This window comes from Erinaceus europaeus, chromosome 10 (assembly GCF_950295315.1).
Source record: "Erinaceus europaeus chromosome 10, mEriEur2.1, whole genome shotgun sequence".
NCBI classification, from domain to species: domain Eukaryota; kingdom Metazoa; phylum Chordata; class Mammalia; order Eulipotyphla; family Erinaceidae; genus Erinaceus; species Erinaceus europaeus.
The window spans coordinates 24,258,102-24,277,860 of record NC_080171.1 but is presented as its reverse complement, the minus strand read 5'-3'; the positions used below and the strand labels follow the sequence as shown (position 1 = coordinate 24,277,860).

Sequence of the window (19,759 nt, the reverse complement as noted above, 5' to 3'; positions counted from 1 at the left end):
CTGGACACTGTTTAAATGGAATCATGTAGCATGACTTTTACTATGTGGCTTCTTAGCTTAACCATGTTTTCTTCTGTTTGAAATGACTGTGGTAGTTTACCTGTTCAGAAGTTGAGGGATATGTCTACTTTATTATTATTATTATAAATAATGCTACATTCAGTCACTATTAATAGTTTCTTTGTGGACATGTTTTTAATTATCTTTAGGACTGTAAATGAGAAAAAAAAAACGTAATTCAAATTATCTTTACTATTTTTTTGGTCCCCACCAGCAGTGGAGGGAGGGTTGCAGTTCTACCGTTAACACTCATTATTTCTAGTTATGACCATCCAGTTTATGAAGTGGTAACTTCATTATGATTTAGATTTTAATTTCCTTACTATAATAGCTAATGATGATTTGTATAAACTTGGTGAAAATATTCATCTTATTTGCCCATTTCAGAACTGGGTTGTTCATCTTGATTTGGAAGAGCTCTTTATATATTCTAGATAGAAGATTGTTATGAGATATAACTTGTAAATATTTTCTCATACTCAGGGCTTTCGCTTTTATAATACTTATTCTTTGAGGAATAGTTTGTTTGGTGAAAAATAACTGTATTTTGGCTACTTGTACTCTAAGTGTCATGTTTAAATTATTGCCTATCCTGATGGTATAAAAAATACATGTTTCCTGATAATACTGATATTTTTATAATTTAGCTCCTATATTATTTGTAAAGACTTTATTTTGGATAGAGACAGAGGGAAGACACCTGCAGTACTGCTTCACTACTTACAAAGCTTCCCCCTACAGGTAGGGACTGAGGGTTTGAACGTGGGTCCTTGTGCACTCTACTGTGTTCAATCAGGTGCGCCACCACTACCCTGGCCCCACAACCTATGTATCTTTGACAACCCTTTCTGAGTTCATTTTGTATATGGGTGTAATTGTCCTACTACCATTTACTAAAAAGATTTTCCTGTTAAACTGTTAGAAATTGACTTTTTATAGGTAGGGTTTTTTTTCAGCACTGTCATTCATTATCACCCTATTTTGAAATTATAAGTCTTGTTTTTTACACAGTGATTTTGGCTACTCTTGGTCCCTTGAATTTCAGGATCAGATCATCAATCTCTGCATGTGGAATTCTGATAGAGATTACATTCTGTCTGTAGAATATTGTCTTCTAATCCTGAACATGGTTTACCGTTCCAACTATGTATCCTTAGTTCCTTAAATTTTTACTGTATTGGCACCTATAACAGTATTCTTTTATATAGGAAATAGTATGGAATTTAAAAAAGTAATATCACCTACAACTAGGCATAAATGTAATAATCTAGATGCTTCATGAAAAATAGCTATAACTTCCAATGCAGTGTTCAGTAGAAGTGGCACATTCATTTGTTCCTGTTTTTTTTTTTTTTGTATCTTTTGGTCATAAACTTTATCTTTTATTGGATAGAGGACAGAATAAAAGATACCTGTAGCACTACTTCACAGCTTGTGAAACTTTGCCCTGAAAATGGGGACCAGGAGCTTGAACCCTAGTCGTTATGCTTCCAACCACTCATCCTTATTCCTGGTCTTAAGGAGGTAAGGTATCAGCCTTTCATCATAATTTGTGATACTGGTTTTTTCTTAGATGAACTATTAGATTGAAGAAGTTTATATTCTTGTTTAAAAAAAAAAAGGTGTTGGGGCTTTCTCAAAAATATGCATTTACTGAAATGATTATATGCTAGTTATCCTTTATTGAATTCCATTCATAAGATGTCAGGACTGGATCTTACTTGGTATAGGGCACAACTTGGGAGAAAATTAACATGATTTTTATAGATCAAATAAAATGGTAGCATCAAAAAATATTGGTGTACTTTAAAGTTGCCATGTATTAGGAGTGTAGGTTTCCTACAGTGCCAAAAGTAGAATTTTCCTACATGGTACAATTTGGTAGTTTTTTTTTTTTTTTTTGGGGGGGGGGTTCTGGGAATGCCTGAAGCAGGAAAAACTTAATATGAGAGAGTTGTTCCGAGTGGATTACCACAGAAAGTTAAGTAACTCCTAAATATACTGAATGAATGAAACCTAACTAGTAAGTCATTTTTATTTCTGTGAAATTTAGATGAATCATTTCAAAGTTACAAGGCATTACAGTTGAAGTAATCTTTCCATTTTGAGTTACTCACAAGGAATTAAAAAAAATCTCTGCAGACTTGAAATACTTCTAACATGAGGATATAGGAAATTAACCATGACTTGATTTCTATTAAAGATAATCATTAATATGTTAAAAAGTTTATTTCAGTAATGTTGTAAGGCAACAGTTAATCCTCAAGTCAGCAAACGGGTGGAAAAGAACAGATAATCATTCTATAATTTCCTGAGTCAGCAGAGTAGCATTTTCAGATTCCTAGCATGCTTTGTCTGTTTTGTGGAAACAAATACTTCATGCAGTAACCATCTTGGGTCAGACACACTAAATTTCAAGAATTTCTTTGAAATCACAATTCTTCATTTTCCCCTAGTTCAGTGCTATGTTACTTAACATTTAAATTCTGTAAGAAAGAATACATTTGTTAATGGGGAAAACAAGTTCTTTTCTCCCAAAGACTACTGATCTGACATTGTGCTTATTAACAGGGTAATGACAGGGTAATGATTATTTCTTTATGGCATTTAAACAGTCTCCCAGAATAAACAGTGAAGCTTCAGAATGCTAAAGAAAATTTACATAGAAAAGTGACCCATGATTATTACCAGAAAACATCCTTCCCAATGGGGGGGTGGGGGAAGCTCAGGGAACACTGGTCTTTCATGTAATATCCCTTTCCCAACACTTGGTTTTTTTTTTCTCTTTAATTTCTATTGAAATTACTGAAATAACTACAGTGGTAAAATATGCCTTGGTTTTGAAATTCATTGACATACTACTATTTCTAAGTTTAAACTGCAAACCTTAAGTATTGCCTACCTGAGAGAAGTGTAGGCAGCAGTCAAGAATTTCAGCTTTAAAAATATGTGGTTTCTGCAAAGTACAGGCAAAGACATAGCTCTACTGTCCAGTGTTTATGCAGGTGATGCCTAGCATTTTTTTATGTCTGGTGACAGCCCTGCTGTTTATGGGGGTCAAGTCAGTTTTTGAAGGAATCACAAGTTAGGCACAAGGAGCATGATTAAGAAAGTACACAGTGTAAGTAAGCAGTTGTAAGCAGTTTTAAGAAAAATTTTCCTACAAAGAAAGCATAGTGATTATATGCTTTCTATTGAGGATCTGAGGGCCACCTTTTGGAGGTGTTTTACTATGACTATGTGTCCAAATATATACATATGTTGAAAAAAATGAAAGCAGCTGAATTTATTGTTGATCTCACCAAACTCGGCTGTCTCAAAAATTACCCAGCCATACTCAAAATGAAAAGCACCTTTTAAGTCCTAAGGCTGCCAATAGTATAGGATCTGAATACCAGCAACTATAAATATGCAGAGTGGTCTCACTTGTACACTTCATCTAAGGAAAGTCAAAGGATTAGCTTTGTTTAACAGCCTACTCCTACAAAACACAGCATATAAAATGTCCAGTCACTCCCGGCAATTCCTCTACCCCAGAATAGCCATGATGGCAATTCAGTGCTCTGAGGAAGGAAGTTATGTTATTAAACAATATTCTGAATCAAAAAAAAAAACCTGAAAACTCAGAGGGAAAAGTAGGTGAACAAATGCCTGTTTCAGAAGATACAAACAGTGAATCTATACTTGACAGGACAGGAGCCCTCAGCAAAGGCGGGGGACTCAAAAGCCCAAAGATTCTCCCCCAACCCTAAGATCTCACTCAGAAGGGAATCATTACCTATCATCCACTGACACAACAAATGGTCTTAGACTTTAATTACAAATGATATCTGTCTCACTTTAACAATGGCCTTACAGTACCTTATACATCTCTCACGATCCTAATGAGACGATGACTGTAGTGGTTTGTTGGCTGTTGTCCTTAAGGTCATATAAAATGCAGTGGCAATGCCCACATGTGCTTAAGTGCCAGAAAAGTATTTTCAAGTGTCAAAAAGGCCATGAATTGCTGCTACCCCACAGCATACCCATTATAGTGCTTGGCCTTCAAGAGTGTTAACCCCCTAAGCTCTTAGAACATGTTAAATTTCACTGACAACGTTTCATCTGCGTAACATGGAGAAACTTGTCACATGAAATATTCCACTGAGATCATCCACAAGATTAAAACACAAAGAGATTGTAGGTGCACACCCAGGCAGAGGGAAATGTCCAATCTGGGAACTTCTCTTTCAGAGCATCCACCTGGGAGGATCTCTTGTTTACCCCAGAAAAATAGTGGGCAGCAATGGCCACAGTGACCATTCCTTCAGGCTGTTCTTCCAAGACCTAACAGAAAAAAACAGTTAGTTCACGAGTTGCCATATCAGCCTAAAACCTCATCAGTCATGCTGGGAAATGCCTACCTGAACTTCTATCCAGAACCGCCATGCAGGGGCCTGTAGTCCATGGGAATAAAACACGAAGTAGTCCCCTCCTTTACTTGTGACTGGGGTACCATTGCCAAGAGACCACTGGGAGAGTGTTGACCCTTTATGAGTTCGAATGTAGAATGACATGTGACTTGGTCCTTAAACACAAGCAGAAGAAAGTTAAATCAGTATGTTTTTTAGCAGAGCACTGCTCTGCTCTGGTTTATGGTGGTGAGAGGGATAACTTGCATAACCACTTATGTTATCTCCCTCACCCATAAATCAGTCTTTTAAAAAGCATCAATAAGGGGCTGATGTGGTTGAGCACATGTTACAGTGCACAGGGATCCAGATTCAAGCTCCCAGTCCCCAGCTGCAGGGGAAAAAGCTCTGCCAAGTATTACAGGTGTCTCTCTCCCTCCAATAAAAAAATTTAAAAAAAGCTAGGAAGTCTAAAGAACATCAATAAAAGACAAGCAATTAATCTGCTACCCAGACATGGACTATGAAGATCCATACCTTCATCACAGTCAGAAATGGATCACCAAGTATTATAAACCATCAGGCCCCCAATAAAGAAAACCATATGTAACAGGCAAGTTTTAAGTGCTGTGGAATACAGAATTTAACAAATGAAATGTGGAAATATTACAAATAACACTTAACAAAAAAAAAAAAAAAGTCCAGCCTTCCACCTAGTAATTAAGGGTCTGTTTAAAAGATTAGGGTGGAAGAAAAAAAAATGAAAGTACTACATACCAGAAATTACTAAATACATATAAAGCAGTGATAAAAAAAAAACATAGCAATGAAAACTTCAGTAAAATCAAAATAACAAGTAAACATACAAACAGAAACCAATGGAGAGTAGAACTGAAAATGCAAGTATACAAAAATAGAAATTTTAAATCTCATGACTATTTTATAGATCTCTACTAATTTTAAAAACCAAATAAAGGGATATTTTCCAAGGAAAATACAGATTCCTAAAACTGAACAGAGATTAGTACTTAAATAATTCAACTTCCAAAGAAAAAGTACAAATTTTGATATGTAACACTGATAAGATCTGATAAAGTTTTCTAAATAAAAATTAGGGGATATAGCCTTGCCATGCACACAGCTCAAGTTTGATCCCTGACACCACATAGGAGATGTCATAGCAGGAGCCCTGGTACTACAGTGTAATTCCTCTCTGAAAAAGTTGGCCTGGGAGCAGTGAAACTGCGCACCAAAAATAAAGATTATGTACTGATTTGCTGGAAAATTCATGATGTATTTGATATGCAAAAAAGTGTCATGGCTTTTCCAACTATAGATACATATACAGACGTATGTATGTAAAGGGTCCCAGGTTTGATTCATTTACCACATAATGAAAACATTAACAACATTTCTTTGTTAATATTTCAGGAGACCCAAATATGGGGAACTTAGCCTCTAAGAGCCAAGAAAAATCCTATGAATATCTTTATAGATATTAATATTTTTTACTATCTGTAATGTTTAATATGTTGAAAAATAGCTTGGTGTCCTAATCTTGCTATTTTCTTATGTAGTGGGAAAATAATGGCGACCGTAGTGTTAACATCAAGAATAAGGTAAGGATGTTGTCTCTGCAGCTACTCTGCACAATAATCAGTAAAGAACACAATTATATTTATAGATGACTTATAAAACCAACCTATATCTGAGATGTATTTTTCTATGGCTGTCAAGCTAAGGATTTTTTTTTTTACTTTTTTTCACCAGAGCCATTATGATATGGCTGAGGCTTGAACCTGGGCTCAGAGCCTCAGGCATAAGAATCATCACACTCTATCTAGGTCTGGGGTGCTGGCACACATCACAGTGCTGCAGGTGTCTCTCCCCTTAAGATAAGCAATACATACACCAAGGGGAGGGGTGTACTGGAAGAAGAATCAAGTATGCTTTTATTCTGTTGGTTAATTTATTTCTTAACTTCCATCTTGTGTGCTATAGTTTAACACAATAAATGTAATGATGGCCACAGGTCACTAAACGGGCTGTGTGTGGAAGAAATTCAGTAAAAAGCAAGCAAAGGGCCACAAGATAGCTCACTTGGGAGGTGCGTGCACTACCATGAGCACAACCCCTTAGCCCCACCTGACTACAACATGGTGGTACTAATCAAAGCATGTAAGAAATAAAGGGGGGGGCCTCTTGACCTCTTGGAAGATTCTCCAGTTGCTTTCAAGGTCAACTGACAAACTCAGCAAGTAGAAAATTCATTATTTGGTGGAACTAAGCATTTAAATTCATAGAATCTTCAACAATAGGAAACACTACTTTCAAACTTAATGAAACATTAACCAAAAAAAAAGAGTACATCCAACACCGTATCTTTGAAATTTTCAAACCACAATGAAATTAAGCTAGAAATCAATATTGGAAAGTCAAAAAATATCTGTAGACTGAGAATATACTTCTAAAAAACCAATGAGTCAAATTTTCAAGAGAAACAATTGTTAAAAGGCTGAAGAACACAGGATTAATATAAAAAAGTTAATTGCTCTCCCCTATACCATGGTGAACAATCTATTACCCCCCCCCCAAATAAAAATACTAGGTAAAGTAAAAAATGGCCATCAGGAGCAATGAAGTGGATTTGTTGTGCAGGTAGTAAAATCCAGTGATAATCCTGGCAATAAATAAGGTTACCTAGCCACTAGCATAAATAAGAGTACCTTAAATTCATGCTACTAAACAAAAGAAGCCAACTTGGAAAAGTTAAAAACAAGCTACTCTGGAAAAGGCAAAAACAAAATATAAAAGAGCAGCAGTTGCCAGGGAAAAGTGGGAAGGAGGAGGAGTCACACGGGGAGCACACGGAATTTACAGGGTAGTGAATGTGCATGAAGCTATAAGGTACATATATAACATGCACACAAAAAGCAAAGTAAACTGGAATTTAGTTAATAAAAATGTGTCAATAGTCACAATTGGAAGAAATGTACCAGACTGAGGCAAGATGTTAACAGAGAAAGCTGGAGTAGTGGACAGGCACATGGTAACTATATTTTCTGCTAAATTCTTCCTAAGTTATTGATTACACTTACAAATTTGAGGGGCACACACATGCTACCTATTAAAAAATATAAGAAGTAAAAGATAGAAAGAAAAAAACTATCAAGTGATTTACCTGTTGCTTCAAAGGTCAACTTCACAGAATCCCAGGAAGTTTTTTCTCTGGATAAGATTCTGAATTGAGGAGGATCTCTTGGAGAAACTTCTGGAGCAGGAAGGTACCAGTTTTTCCTATTTGAAAAGACAGCTTCTATAACCAGGGTATCTTTTGACATAGCAATAACTCATGAAAATGCTACAGATATATACGTATTTTGGAGTATGAAAATATACTCTGACTATTCTAAACAATGTCCATGTTATTATGTAATAACTCCTTCCCAAAATTAACAGAAAAGGCCCTAGGTGAACTTAATTACACTATCCACATCGTATTTCTTCTAATACATCATCATCAAACCATAAAAATTTCTTAGACATTATCTTGAAGTCAGTGAAGAGGGCCACCCTTGTGGCTCAGGAAGTAGCACCAGAGACAGAGCACTGGACTTGTAAGCACGAGGCCCTGAGTTCAGCCCCCAGAACTGTATGTGCCAGCCCCCTCATTCTCATCTTTACCTTATGAAATAGATCTTTAAAATGATCACTTTTCTAACTGTTCAGGTTCCTAGATGAAAAACTTCATAAATTGATAACACAAAAATATATGACTATCCCACTAAGGAAATAAAATTTTTCTATTGGTGGGGGGGGAAGCCACTGTTAAGTAGCACTTAATGTCTACATTTAATCAGTTTTAAAAACTGAAGTACAGGGAGTCGGGCTGTAGTGCAGCGGGTTAAGCGCAGGTGGCGCAAAGCACAAGGACCGGCATAAGGATCTCGGTTCGAACCCCGGCTCCCCACCTGCAGGGGAATCGCTTCACAGGCGGTGAAGCAGGTCTGCAGGTGTCTATCTTTCTCTCCTCCTCTCTGTCTTCCCCTCCTCTCTCCATTTCTCTCTGTCCTATCCAACAATGACAACAACAATAATAACTACAACAATAAAACAACAAGGGCAACAAAAGGGAATAAATAAATAAATATTAAAAAAAAAAAACCTGAAGTACTGTTATAGGGGTAGAATTTGAAAACAAAGCAATATCCAACTAAAGCACAAAAGTAATAAACCAACCTGATCAGAAAGTGTACTGGGAGATACCAGGGGAAACCACAAAGAGGCGCATTCTCCTCACAGTGAGCTCGAATAGTATCATTGATCTCAGGGATGTGAGGGGTGATATGAGACATTCCAGTGTAGTCAAACCCATTGATCCATATTCCAGAATCCTGTTTAACTATGTCTCCATCCAAGCCATGAAATGTCCTAGTCATATGCTGAGAGAGAAGAACAAGACTAATGTGAAAACTGCTATGTCAACTACTGTACGCACATCTCCATCCCCAGATAAGTCTGCTAATATCAAGAAATGAGGACTATATAGGGAATCCTGGGATCCCCACATAGACATGATGGGCCCAGACCTCTTAACATCCCTCTCCCCACCATCAGTGGTCATTTCCATCAGGAACATCAGAAACTGTCTTGTAGGACTCTCCACAACCTTGCCCTCAATGTAGAACAATGGTAGAAACCGCCCCACTCTCCTAAGGGAGGCCAGGTCAACGTACTCTGCCACTTAAGGAAGACTGAAATGAGTGCAGCCTAGAATGTTCCTTGTTATGACCACAGAATGCAAGCTCAGACCTACAGGGATGCAGAGGTTACATAAGCAAAATATGAACAGACATGGACCCCAGATAGATGGGATTTACAGTTTATATACTTATCCCATATTTGGGAGCTACTCTGCCCTGATCCAGTTTTCTAGTCCTATTCTCAACTCTGACACCATCTTCGCAAACAATACTTTTTTTTCTTTTGCCTCCAGGGTTATTGCTGGGGCTTGGGGCTTGCTGCCTACACTACGAATCCACTACTGGAGGCCATTTTTTCTTCTGTTTTGTTGCCCTTGTTGTCATTATTATTGTTGTCATTGATGTTGTTAGAAAGGACAGAGAGAAAACAAGAGGGGGGAGATGGGGAGAGACAGGCTGATGCCTGCAGACCTGCTTCACCACCCATGAAGCAACCCCCCTGCAGGTGGTGAGCCGGGGACTCAAACCCGGATCCTTACACTGGTGGTCCTTGCTCTGTGCCATGTGTGCTTAACCTGCCATGCTACCACCTAACCCCCCCCCAGACAATACTTATTAGCCCACCTGCATGTTAGCTGTTGGGCCCAGGAAAAAATCAGTAAAGTCATAAGCCCCTTGGAATATACCTGTAATACTTCCTAGCTTCTTGTCACATTAAGACCACAAATCTCATCGGCTCTATTTTTACCTTTAGGTTCCTTGTTGTTAAAATTTTCGGAGGCTCTTGCTGGGCGGGTAGCTTCACGGCGGGTAACAGAGACGTGGAGACAACGGCTGGGCAGGGAAGCTGTATTTCTTTATTCAGGAACAACGATTCATAAACTAAGACAAACTAATCACCAAACAGAACTCTGCTGTCTCTTTGCGGCGGCGCAAACACTCTCTCTTACTCTGGAACTCAGGAAGTTTCCAACTCTGGAACTCTGGAACTCTCGTACTGGGGAACCCCCTGAAACTCTTCCACTGTGGAACTCTCTCTTACTCTGTAACTCTGAAACTCTCGAACTCAGGAACTCTCTCCCTTACTCTCGAACTCAGAAACTCTCGAACTCAGGAACCCTCTGGCCCTCTCTCTCTTCCTCTTGAACTCATGAACTCAGGAACTCTGTCACTCTCCAACTCAGGAACCCTCTCCCTTACTCTCGAACTCAGGAACTCTCTCTCGGGGTTCCTTGGGGTGGGGCCAAGCAGGCCCGCGAAATTAACAGGACTGATCCAATTCTCTTGGCGGGGGGAGGGCTAGGACAAACCATTTAAATGACTATAGTCATTTAGTTAAAAAGAAAAGGGGGAATTGTCGTATGCTTTACATTGGTTTGTCCTAGCCCTCCCCCCCGCCAAGAGAATTGGATCAGTCCTGTTAATTTCGCGGGCCTGCTTGGCCCCGCCCCAAGGAACCCCGAGAGAGAGTTCCTGAGTTCGAGAGTAAGGGAGAGGGTTCCTGAGTTCGAGAGTGCCAGAGTTCCTGAGTTCCTGAGTTAGCCAGAGTTCCTGAGTTCCGGAGTTCGAGAGTTCCAGAGTTCCTGAGTTCGAGAGTTTCAGGGTTACAGAGTAAGAGAGAGTTCCAGTGTGTCAGAGTTTCAGAGGGTTCCCCAGTAAGAGAGGGTTCCTGAGTTCCAGAGTAAAAGAGAGAGTGCTTGTGCCGCCGCAAAGAGACAGCAGAGTTCTGTTTGGTGATTAGTTTGTCTTAGTTTATGAATCGTTGTTCCTGAATAAAGAAATACAGCTTCCCTGCCCAGCCGTTGTCTCCGTGTCTCTGTTACCCGCCGTGAAGCCAGCCCGGCCGGCAAGAGCTTCAGAAATTTTAACAACAGTTCCTGGTTATTAAACAATCTGTTCTGCTTTGTATCTTAATGCTTTTCAGCCACCAAATTGCAGATGCTACCATGATGCTAACCTGACCTCCCAGGGCAGATAACTGCACGAATGTGTCCTGGAACCCCACCTCTCCAAAGCACTACCCCACTAGGGAAAAAGAAATAAGCTGGGAGTCGGGCTGTAGCACAGCGGGTTAAGCGCAGGTGGCGCAAAGCACAAGGACCAGCATAAGGATCCCGGTTCGAGCCCTGGCTCCCCACCTGCAGGGGAGTCACTTCACAGGCGGTGAAGTAGGTCTGCAGGTGTCTATCTTTCTCTCCTCCTCTCTGTCTTCCCCTCCTCTCCATTTCTCTCTGTCCTATCCAACAATGACAACAACAATAATAACTACAACAATAAAACAACAAGGGCAACAAAGGGAATAAATAAATAAAATAAATAAAACAACAAGAGCAACAAAAGGGAAAATAAATATTAAAAAAAAAAATAAGCTAGAAGTATGGATCAACCTGTCAATGCCCATGTCCAGTGGAGAAGCAATTACAGAAGCCAGACCTCCCACCTTCTGCACCCCATAAAATATCTTTGGTCCATACTCCCAGAGGAATAAATAGGGAAACTTCCAACGGAGAGGACAAGATATGGAACTCCTGTGTTGACTATTGGCCACAGATCAAATTGATAGTGTTTATAGTTTATATACTCACATTTTGGGGGAGCTACTATCTTCCCTGATCCAGCTTTCTGGTCCTTTTTCCAACTATGATACCATCCCCCCAGACAATAGCTTAGGTCACCTGCATATTATATGTCAGGTGCAGGCAAAAAGTAGTAGGGTAGTAGGCCCCTTGGAATATACCTAAAATAGACCTACTAGCTTTTTCCAAAATGGAGACACCAAATCTTCATCAACAGTTTGTTCTGCTTTATATCTTAACTCTTTTTCAGCCACCAGGTTCCAGATGCTACCATGATGCCAACCGGACTTCCCTGGACAGACAACCCCACCAGTATGTCCTGGAGCCCCACCTCCCCAGATATCTACCCCACTAGGGAAAGAGAGACAGGTTGGGAGTATGGATAGACCTGCCAACGCCCGTGTTCCGTAGGGAAGAAATTACAGAAGCCAGACCTTCCACTTTCTGCACCCCACAATGTGCAGGGGGGTTAAGGAATAGGAAAGCCATCAGGGGAGGGGATGGGATATGGAGTTCTGGTGGTGGGAATTGTGTGGAATTATACCCCTTTTATCCTTTGGTATTGTCAGTTTTTCCATTTTATAAATAAAAAAGAGAAAAGGCATGTAGAAAAATCTGAAGTCTAGGAAATTAACTCATTAACCCCATCCTAAATATATATTTTTAAATCGTCATGTTAAACATTAAGATCGGTTTTACTAGCATTTTAAAGTGTCTAGGGTGAGGGAGAAAGCCTAATGGTTATACAGAAAGACTCATGCCTGAGGTTTCAAGGTTTCAGGTTCAGTCCCCACACCACCATAAACCAGAGCTGAACAGTGTTCTATTAAAAAAAAAAATCCATTTTCTTTTGCCAGGTCATAGTTCAGATTCTTACTTATCCCAAAGACATTGTTATGTGTATTCCTAGTGTACTGCATGATACAGTTTTGCTCATTTTCCCACATAAGTGAATTTTAGTAATTTGAACAGCATGTGAGGGGCGGGGCTTGGAGAGGTCATTTGGTTTTTCTGCTGATTGGCGAAACTCAAAGCTTTTTCTCAAAAAAAAAAAAGCTTTTTCTCTCCAGAATTTCAAACAGCATATGCAAAATTGCCCTTACCTGAAGAAACACTCTCTTTGGCTTTGGACTGGCAAGATTGGAGCTGTATGGGAAAAATGTTCCACAGCAAACAAGTAGGAATGTTACTGTACATACCACAGTTAAAGTTATCAAGGTTTTTTTTGTGCCTTTGACAAGGTAGATGAAATTAATCTAAAACACAAAACACACAGATAGAAAAGTTACTAATGCAGACCACTGGCAGGCATTTTTATTGGCTTTACTCTATAATAGATATTGTCTAACAGACCATGAAGAAAATGCATCATCACATCTTACCATACTCCAACATTCAACACATGAAGCACTAATTTAAAGGATTATTAGAGTTTAGGTGAGATCCCTGCAATCTTCTATTATGTTACTTTTTTTTGTTTTTGCTATTCCACATTATACTTCTGTTAATTTTTTTATTAATAGGGTGTGTTAGGGTGGAGGAAGATAGCATAATGGTTATGCAAAGAGACTCTCATGCCTTTGGCCCCAAGGTCCCAAGTTCAATTCCCTGCACCACCATAAACCAGAGCTGAGCAGTGCTCTGATGAAAAAAATAAATAAGGATAAAAATAGTGTGTTATAAGACTGTAAGATTACAACGTATAATTCCACACCACATCAGCCACCACAGTTACAAGTCTCATACAGATTTTGGATGGTCTCCCCCATTTGTGGTTTATGCTTATTCCCTTTTGCTACCCTTGTTTTATTGTTGTAGTTATTGTCGTTGTTGGATAGGGCAGAGAGAAACGGAAAGAGGAGGGGAAGATGGGGGAGGGGGAGAGAAAGATAGACACCTGCAGACCTGCTTCACCGCTTGTGAAGAGACTCCCCCTCAGGTGGGGAGCCGGAGGCTCAAACCGGGATCCTTAGGCTGGTCCTGCATTTTCACACCTGCACTTTAACCCACTGCACGACCACCCAACACCCTCTGGACTACATTCTTTACAAATAAGGTTTCCAGATAGTTGAGTTACAGAAAGGCAAAATGCATTTTTTAAAAATGAATTAAAATGATCTCTTATTTAAACATGATTTTTTGCATTTATAATATTTTAGTGTAGAAAATCTTTAAACATGAACTAAAGTAAATATACTTAATTCCAACACATTAACCGTGCAAGTTTAACATTAATAATTTAACGTTAGAAAATTTGCTTCTTTTTTTGTCTATATTCAAGTTCATGTGTATCCAATCTCTAGAATTCACATTTTGACAGCCAGACAATAAAAGAGAAAAATCGTGTCTCTGCTTAGTTATTACCAAAGAAACTGCAGGATATAGTGAGACAGTGAGCTTATTTGATGTATAATTCCATAACTGTCCTATAGTTAATACTTCACAGCAGACACTAACTTTACCAAGCATTCTCTTATTCAAGAACCAGAAATAAACGTAAGTGTAAGCAAGCCTACTTTAACAAACTGCATTAATATTTTTATAAAGTGTCATGATACTGGATGCATTTAAACTCGCATTTGGATGTACCTTGAAGACTTTTTTTACAGACCTGCAAACAATAGAAAACTGCACCAGAAAGTAATATTGTCTCTTCCGGTGCAGAGTTAGCACATGCAAATGTGGTCAATACAGTAAATCTTAACCTTAGCAAGAGAAGCAATTGGCTCCCTCTCAAGGCATCCAGAAAATGAAATATACATAGATTAGCTCTTTAATTGCAATGAAAAAGCTGGAGTGGGGCCAATGAGATAGCTCATCTGAAGTGTGCCTGCTCTGCGATGGATGATCTAGATTTGAGCTCCAGGCTTTAGTGCAGAAGCTTTAGTGCAGTTATATGACTCTTGCTCTCTCTTGCTGAAAAGGTTGTCTTCAGCAAAACAGCTCAGGCGCTACCATGATGCCAACCAGACCTCCCCAGGCAGACGACCTCACCAATGTGTCCTAGAGCCCTGCTTCCCCAGAGCCCTTCCCCACTACGGAAAGAGAGAGACAGGCTGGGAGTATGGATCAACCTGTCAATGCCCATGTTCAGCGGAGAAGCAATTTCATAAGCCAGACCTTCCACCTTCTGCAACCCATAATGACCCTGAGTCCATGGTCTCAGAGGGATAAAGCATAGGAAAGCTAACGGGAGGGAGGGGAGGGGACAGGATACTAAGTTCTAGTGGTGGGAACTATGTGGAGTTGTACCTCTCTTATCCCATGGTATTGTCAGCATTCCCATTTTATAAAGAAAAAAATGAAAAGAATAAAAGGTGGCTGCCAAAGTGAAAGATTGTTGAGACATGGTACGAATCTGTTAACTTGAAATAAAGGTAACTCATTACCCTCCACCAAAAAAAAAAAAAAATTAAAAATCAAAAAATAAAATCAATAGCTCATATAGATATTGTGCCTGCTTGGCCATGCACACGACCCAGATTCACCACATTAGAACATTTCAGGTTTTTTGTCTCTCTTTCCTTCTTCCTGAAAAGGTCTGCCCAAAGAAGTGAAAGCCCAGTGGTAACACAAAAAACACATTTAAAAACCAAAACCAAACCATATTTTTTATTGAGGGGCTTAGTGCTTTTTTTTTTTTTTTTTTTTTTTTTTAAGAAAAGCCAGCACAGAGCAGTGAAGTGACAACAGTAACAATAAGAAATTGGAATGGACACACATAATTCACACAGTCTGACCATTCTGAAGGTGAACTTTAAAAAAAAATTACCTAAACCCAGTGCCCCTACTGCCTTATCCCCCTAACTTATCCTCGAGGCTCAGTAAAAAGAAAATTGAACATGAATATGGGGGTTTTCTTTGAGATGAACAGTTAAATATTCACAAACTAAACAATGTAGATTTTAGTTCTATTATGTAAAACTTAAAGAATTTTATATCTCTAGTTAACAGTATCACATCTAAGGTGATCTACAAAGCAGTACTGATCGCCAGTCAAAATTTTAGTTTTCTTACATGTTTACAATGTGAACACAAAGTATTTACAAATTTAAGGTGATGAATTAGAGAAACAGAATTTGTGCCCTACCCCTCTCTTTCCTAAGAGTCACAATATTTAAGATTTCAGATGCTAGAACATCCTACCAAATAATGAACTTTCCCTTCACTGGTAAGTTTACAAAAAGACGGGGGGGGGGGGGGGGGGGCTTATCCCAGTTAGAAGACAGCACACTTTCCATATATGAAGACCCAGGTTTGAATACTTAGCTACCACATGGGAACACCAACCAAATATGAAGCTTCAGAGTTATAGACTAGTATGTCTTTCTTTTCTGTCCTTCACCATATATTTAAGAAAAAAAAATCCACTAAGAGTGGTGGATTTATGCAGGTTCAAAACCCCCAGCAAAAGCCCTGGAGCAAGATGTTCTCAGTGACCTACTTAATCAACCACTTGAAGTTACTGATCTGTCTGGTTATGGAAAACAGCAGCACAGCAGTTTACTTTCAAGCATCTCACCTGACATTCCCTCTCAACTTCAAGTTTCATTCTTGCAGATGATCTATATATACAATACTAGCATTTTTTGTCTAGATATTTGTACTTTACTGTGTACCCCATAGTACAATCTCCTGTTTTACTATTGTACAATATACAATATAATAAATTAAAATTTAAATATATTTAAGATGTTAGAATGATCCAATGGTGACATTAAAGTATCTAAAATTGGCTGACACACATACACTAGGCACAGCACATCCTGCCTGAAATACCAGTAAATATTTGTTGACAAATTTGTTTTATCTGCAGGGTTTAGAAACAGAACCTGGTCACTAAGTGAGGACTGCCTATAAAATAAAACCTCTGGTCATAATATTGTGGTTCTCACTGCTCTAAAACCAACTACAACCCCCAATGTCCTAAACCCTCAGTCCAAGGTACCATTTCCACACTCATAAACCCTGGTCTCCAAACCTGCCTCTCCTATCCATCTTCTGGGAGACATTTGGTAAAAATAATGAAATAGCAATCAGAGCAGAGAAGAAACAGGATGGTCTTGTGTTACACTGTGCTTGCATTCCACTTAAATTCCAGTGTCTTCTAAATCTGTTTAAAATGTTGCATCTTATGTCACTCTAGTTTAAAATGAGTGCTAACTGGGCTTTTCCCCTCTGGCCTCTTGATTTCACTATCAGCACTATCATTTGATAATTTTAACTACAATTGTTCCAGCAAAGGATAAGCCCAAGAAGCCTATTAACTCACCACTTGAAAGGCTTTTAATTGTTGTCTAACAAATACATTTAATAAACTCCTAGAACTGAAAAAAAAGAGCTGAAATATACAATGTAGTCCAGTTCTCTATTACACAGGGAGAAAGAGCTTGTTCTAATATCCACTATCTTTAACTCTGCCACATGTAAATAAAAACACAATGAAGTGATAAATGTACATCAAAGAGGAGCAAGCTATTTCACAGTATAGTAAAAGTTGAAAGAGATTTTAAAGTATGCCAAGAGGCCCTTGCCAAAAGTTGTCCTAATAAAATAAATATCAGAGGATAATATACTTTAATATTCTTCTGGCTGCCAAAATTCTATGCTTTATGATTATTTTCACACTGAAGTTTGCAGAGTTCATTTTGTCCCCTCTCCTATGGAACAAAATTCAGATCTGATCTTTTATAACCATCAGTAGCCTTCATTCACTGAGTACAGTTTTTAAATTCTCTATTAGTGATTTATTTTTTAATATTTTTATTTATATTGAACAGAGAGAAATTGAGAGGGGAGTGGGAGGTAGGGAGAGAGATAGATGCCTGCAGCACTGCTTCACCACGAGAGGCTTTCCCCCTGCAGGTGAGGACCAGGGGCTTACACTTGTCCTGTTACACTGTAATGTGTGCATCTAACCAGGTGTGCCACCATCTGCCTCCTTATTAGTGATTTAATTGTTTACAATTTAATTAAACTGGGAAGTGGAGGTCTAATTCCTAATTTAGCTGATTCACCTACATTTGACAAAACTCCACTATCTCCTCTAATCCCTATTGACACCAACTCTGGCTATAAGCATGTACAAAGAATTTATAGGCTTACTATTAAAATCAAAAGATATAAACACTACAGGCAGCATAGAACACTTTAGGACTTTTCATCTATCCCAGTAAGGCCTATATCATTTTTAAAGATAAAATGGCTGGAATGCTCAGAATATTTTTATTTTATTACTACTACAAATGACCTCAAAATAGCATGCAGGGGAATGTAAATGCAGTCACATAAGAAGTCCTCCCACAATGCTAGCCATGTACATGTATTTGCCTCCAGTCTCTAGTGCCCCATGAGATGCCCTTTAGAACATCTATGGAAGAAAATTCAGTATCACCATGGAAAAAAGTATCTCTTTTTTTTTTTTTTGTCTCCAGGGTTATCGATGGGGTTCGGTGCCTGCACTACAAATCCACTGCTCCTGGAGGCTATTTTTCCCATTTTATTGCCCTTGTTGTTATTGTTGTTATAGCTATTGCTGTTGTTGGACAGGACAGAGAGAAATCGAGAGAGGAGGGGAAGACAGAGAGGAGGAGAAGATAAAGACAGACATCTGCAAACCTGTTTCACTGCTTGTGAAGTGACTCCCCTGCAGGTGGGTGGGAAGCTGGGGGGGTCGCACCGGGATCCTTAAGCTGGACCCTGCACTTTGTGCCATGTGTGCTTAACCCACTGCACTACTGCCCAACCCCCGAGAAAAAAAATCTTTAAAAAGTCATGACTAAATGTTTCTCTTTGGTTCCCTAACCTGAAATCTCAAGAGTTCACCTATAAAAATTCTGTACATATTTACTCTTAGGAACTATAATAAAAAGAGACACAAGAGACCTGCCTCCTTTGGAGGGGACAGACCTAAGTCCTAGAAAGTTCATACCAGAGCAAGCAGAACATTATCTGGAATTTGCTCTGAAATAGAAGGGGGGGGGGGGGAATTGTCAATTCTGCATCTTTTTTTTTTTTTTTTTAAACCACAGTACTTACTAGCTCTGGCTTATGGGGGATGGGGGTAGGGGAGGGAAGGAGACACTGAACCTGGGACTTCACAGCCGCAGGCATGATAGTCTCTTTGCATAATCATTGTTATCTACCCTGCCACATCATCTTCCTTTTGTAGAGTCCCTGAGAAACAGCTTGACAAAGCTCCAACTTCCCCTATAAGAGCAGAAGACAAATAGAGGAAAATGAGGGCTGAAATGTCTGTATTTAATATTACTACTACTAGTACTACTACTACTACTGCTTGTTCAGGGAAAGCATGGTTGGATGTTTATGTAGGTGCACACTAGCCAAGGAGACTGCCTCAATTAATGACCTTTCATACTCTGGAACTAAGTCAGCTGAATGAGGGTTAATTGCACATGGCTTGGAGCTCAAGGACCAGCACAAAGACCCCAGTTCTGCCCCCCCCCACACACACACACAACCTGCAGGGGGTCTCTTTACAGGCAGTGAAGCAGGGTTGCAGGTGTTTATCTTTCCTCCTCTCCCATCCCCTCCTCTCTATTTCTATTTGGCAACAATAGCAACAACAAAGGCAACAAATGGGAAAAATGGCCTCCAAGAGCTGTGAATTCCCAGTGCAGGGAGCCCCAGAAATAACCCTGGAGGCAAAAAAGAAACAAACCTGGCTCAAAAACACTACTACCTTAAAAAAACTACTAACAGGAATCATTCTCAACAAATTCTCACTTGAAATTCATTCTACAAATTCACATTGATTTAAAAAACTATCTGAAAAGACAGATAATTAGGGGTGGGGGTAGATGCAAAAAGACTCTCAAGCCTGAGGCTCCAGTGTCCCAGGTTGAACCCCTGCACCACCATTAAGCCAGAGCTGAGTAGTGCTCTAGTAAAATAAATAAATAAATAAGAAAAAGAGATAAAAATCAAAGGATTTGGGAAAGTCAGGCATAAACAAGAAAAAACTCCAGTGACCACAATACCCACTCTGCATTTTCTTACCATACTG

At 39.1% G+C, this 19,759-nt stretch overlaps 1 protein-coding gene across 1 annotated transcript in view; it reads right to left on the bottom strand.

Annotated features, from left to right (window-relative positions):
• Positions 1–2,070: 2,070 nt before the first annotated feature.
• ERMP1 (endoplasmic reticulum metallopeptidase 1) overlaps positions 2,071–19,759 on the bottom strand; it is a 49,813-nt gene continuing 32,124 nt past the window's right edge. The window contains exons 11-15 of the mRNA XM_007536077.3: positions 12,837–12,989; positions 8,694–8,896; positions 7,636–7,751; positions 4,467–4,630; positions 2,071–4,389 (exon numbers count right to left, since the gene is read on the bottom strand). Coding sequence (XP_007536139.2) covers positions 4,225–4,389; positions 4,467–4,630; positions 7,636–7,751; positions 8,694–8,896; positions 12,837–12,989 — 801 coding nt within the window. The 3' untranslated portion in view covers positions 2,071–4,224. The remainder of the gene's footprint in view (positions 4,390–4,466; positions 4,631–7,635; positions 7,752–8,693; positions 8,897–12,836; positions 12,990–19,759) is intronic.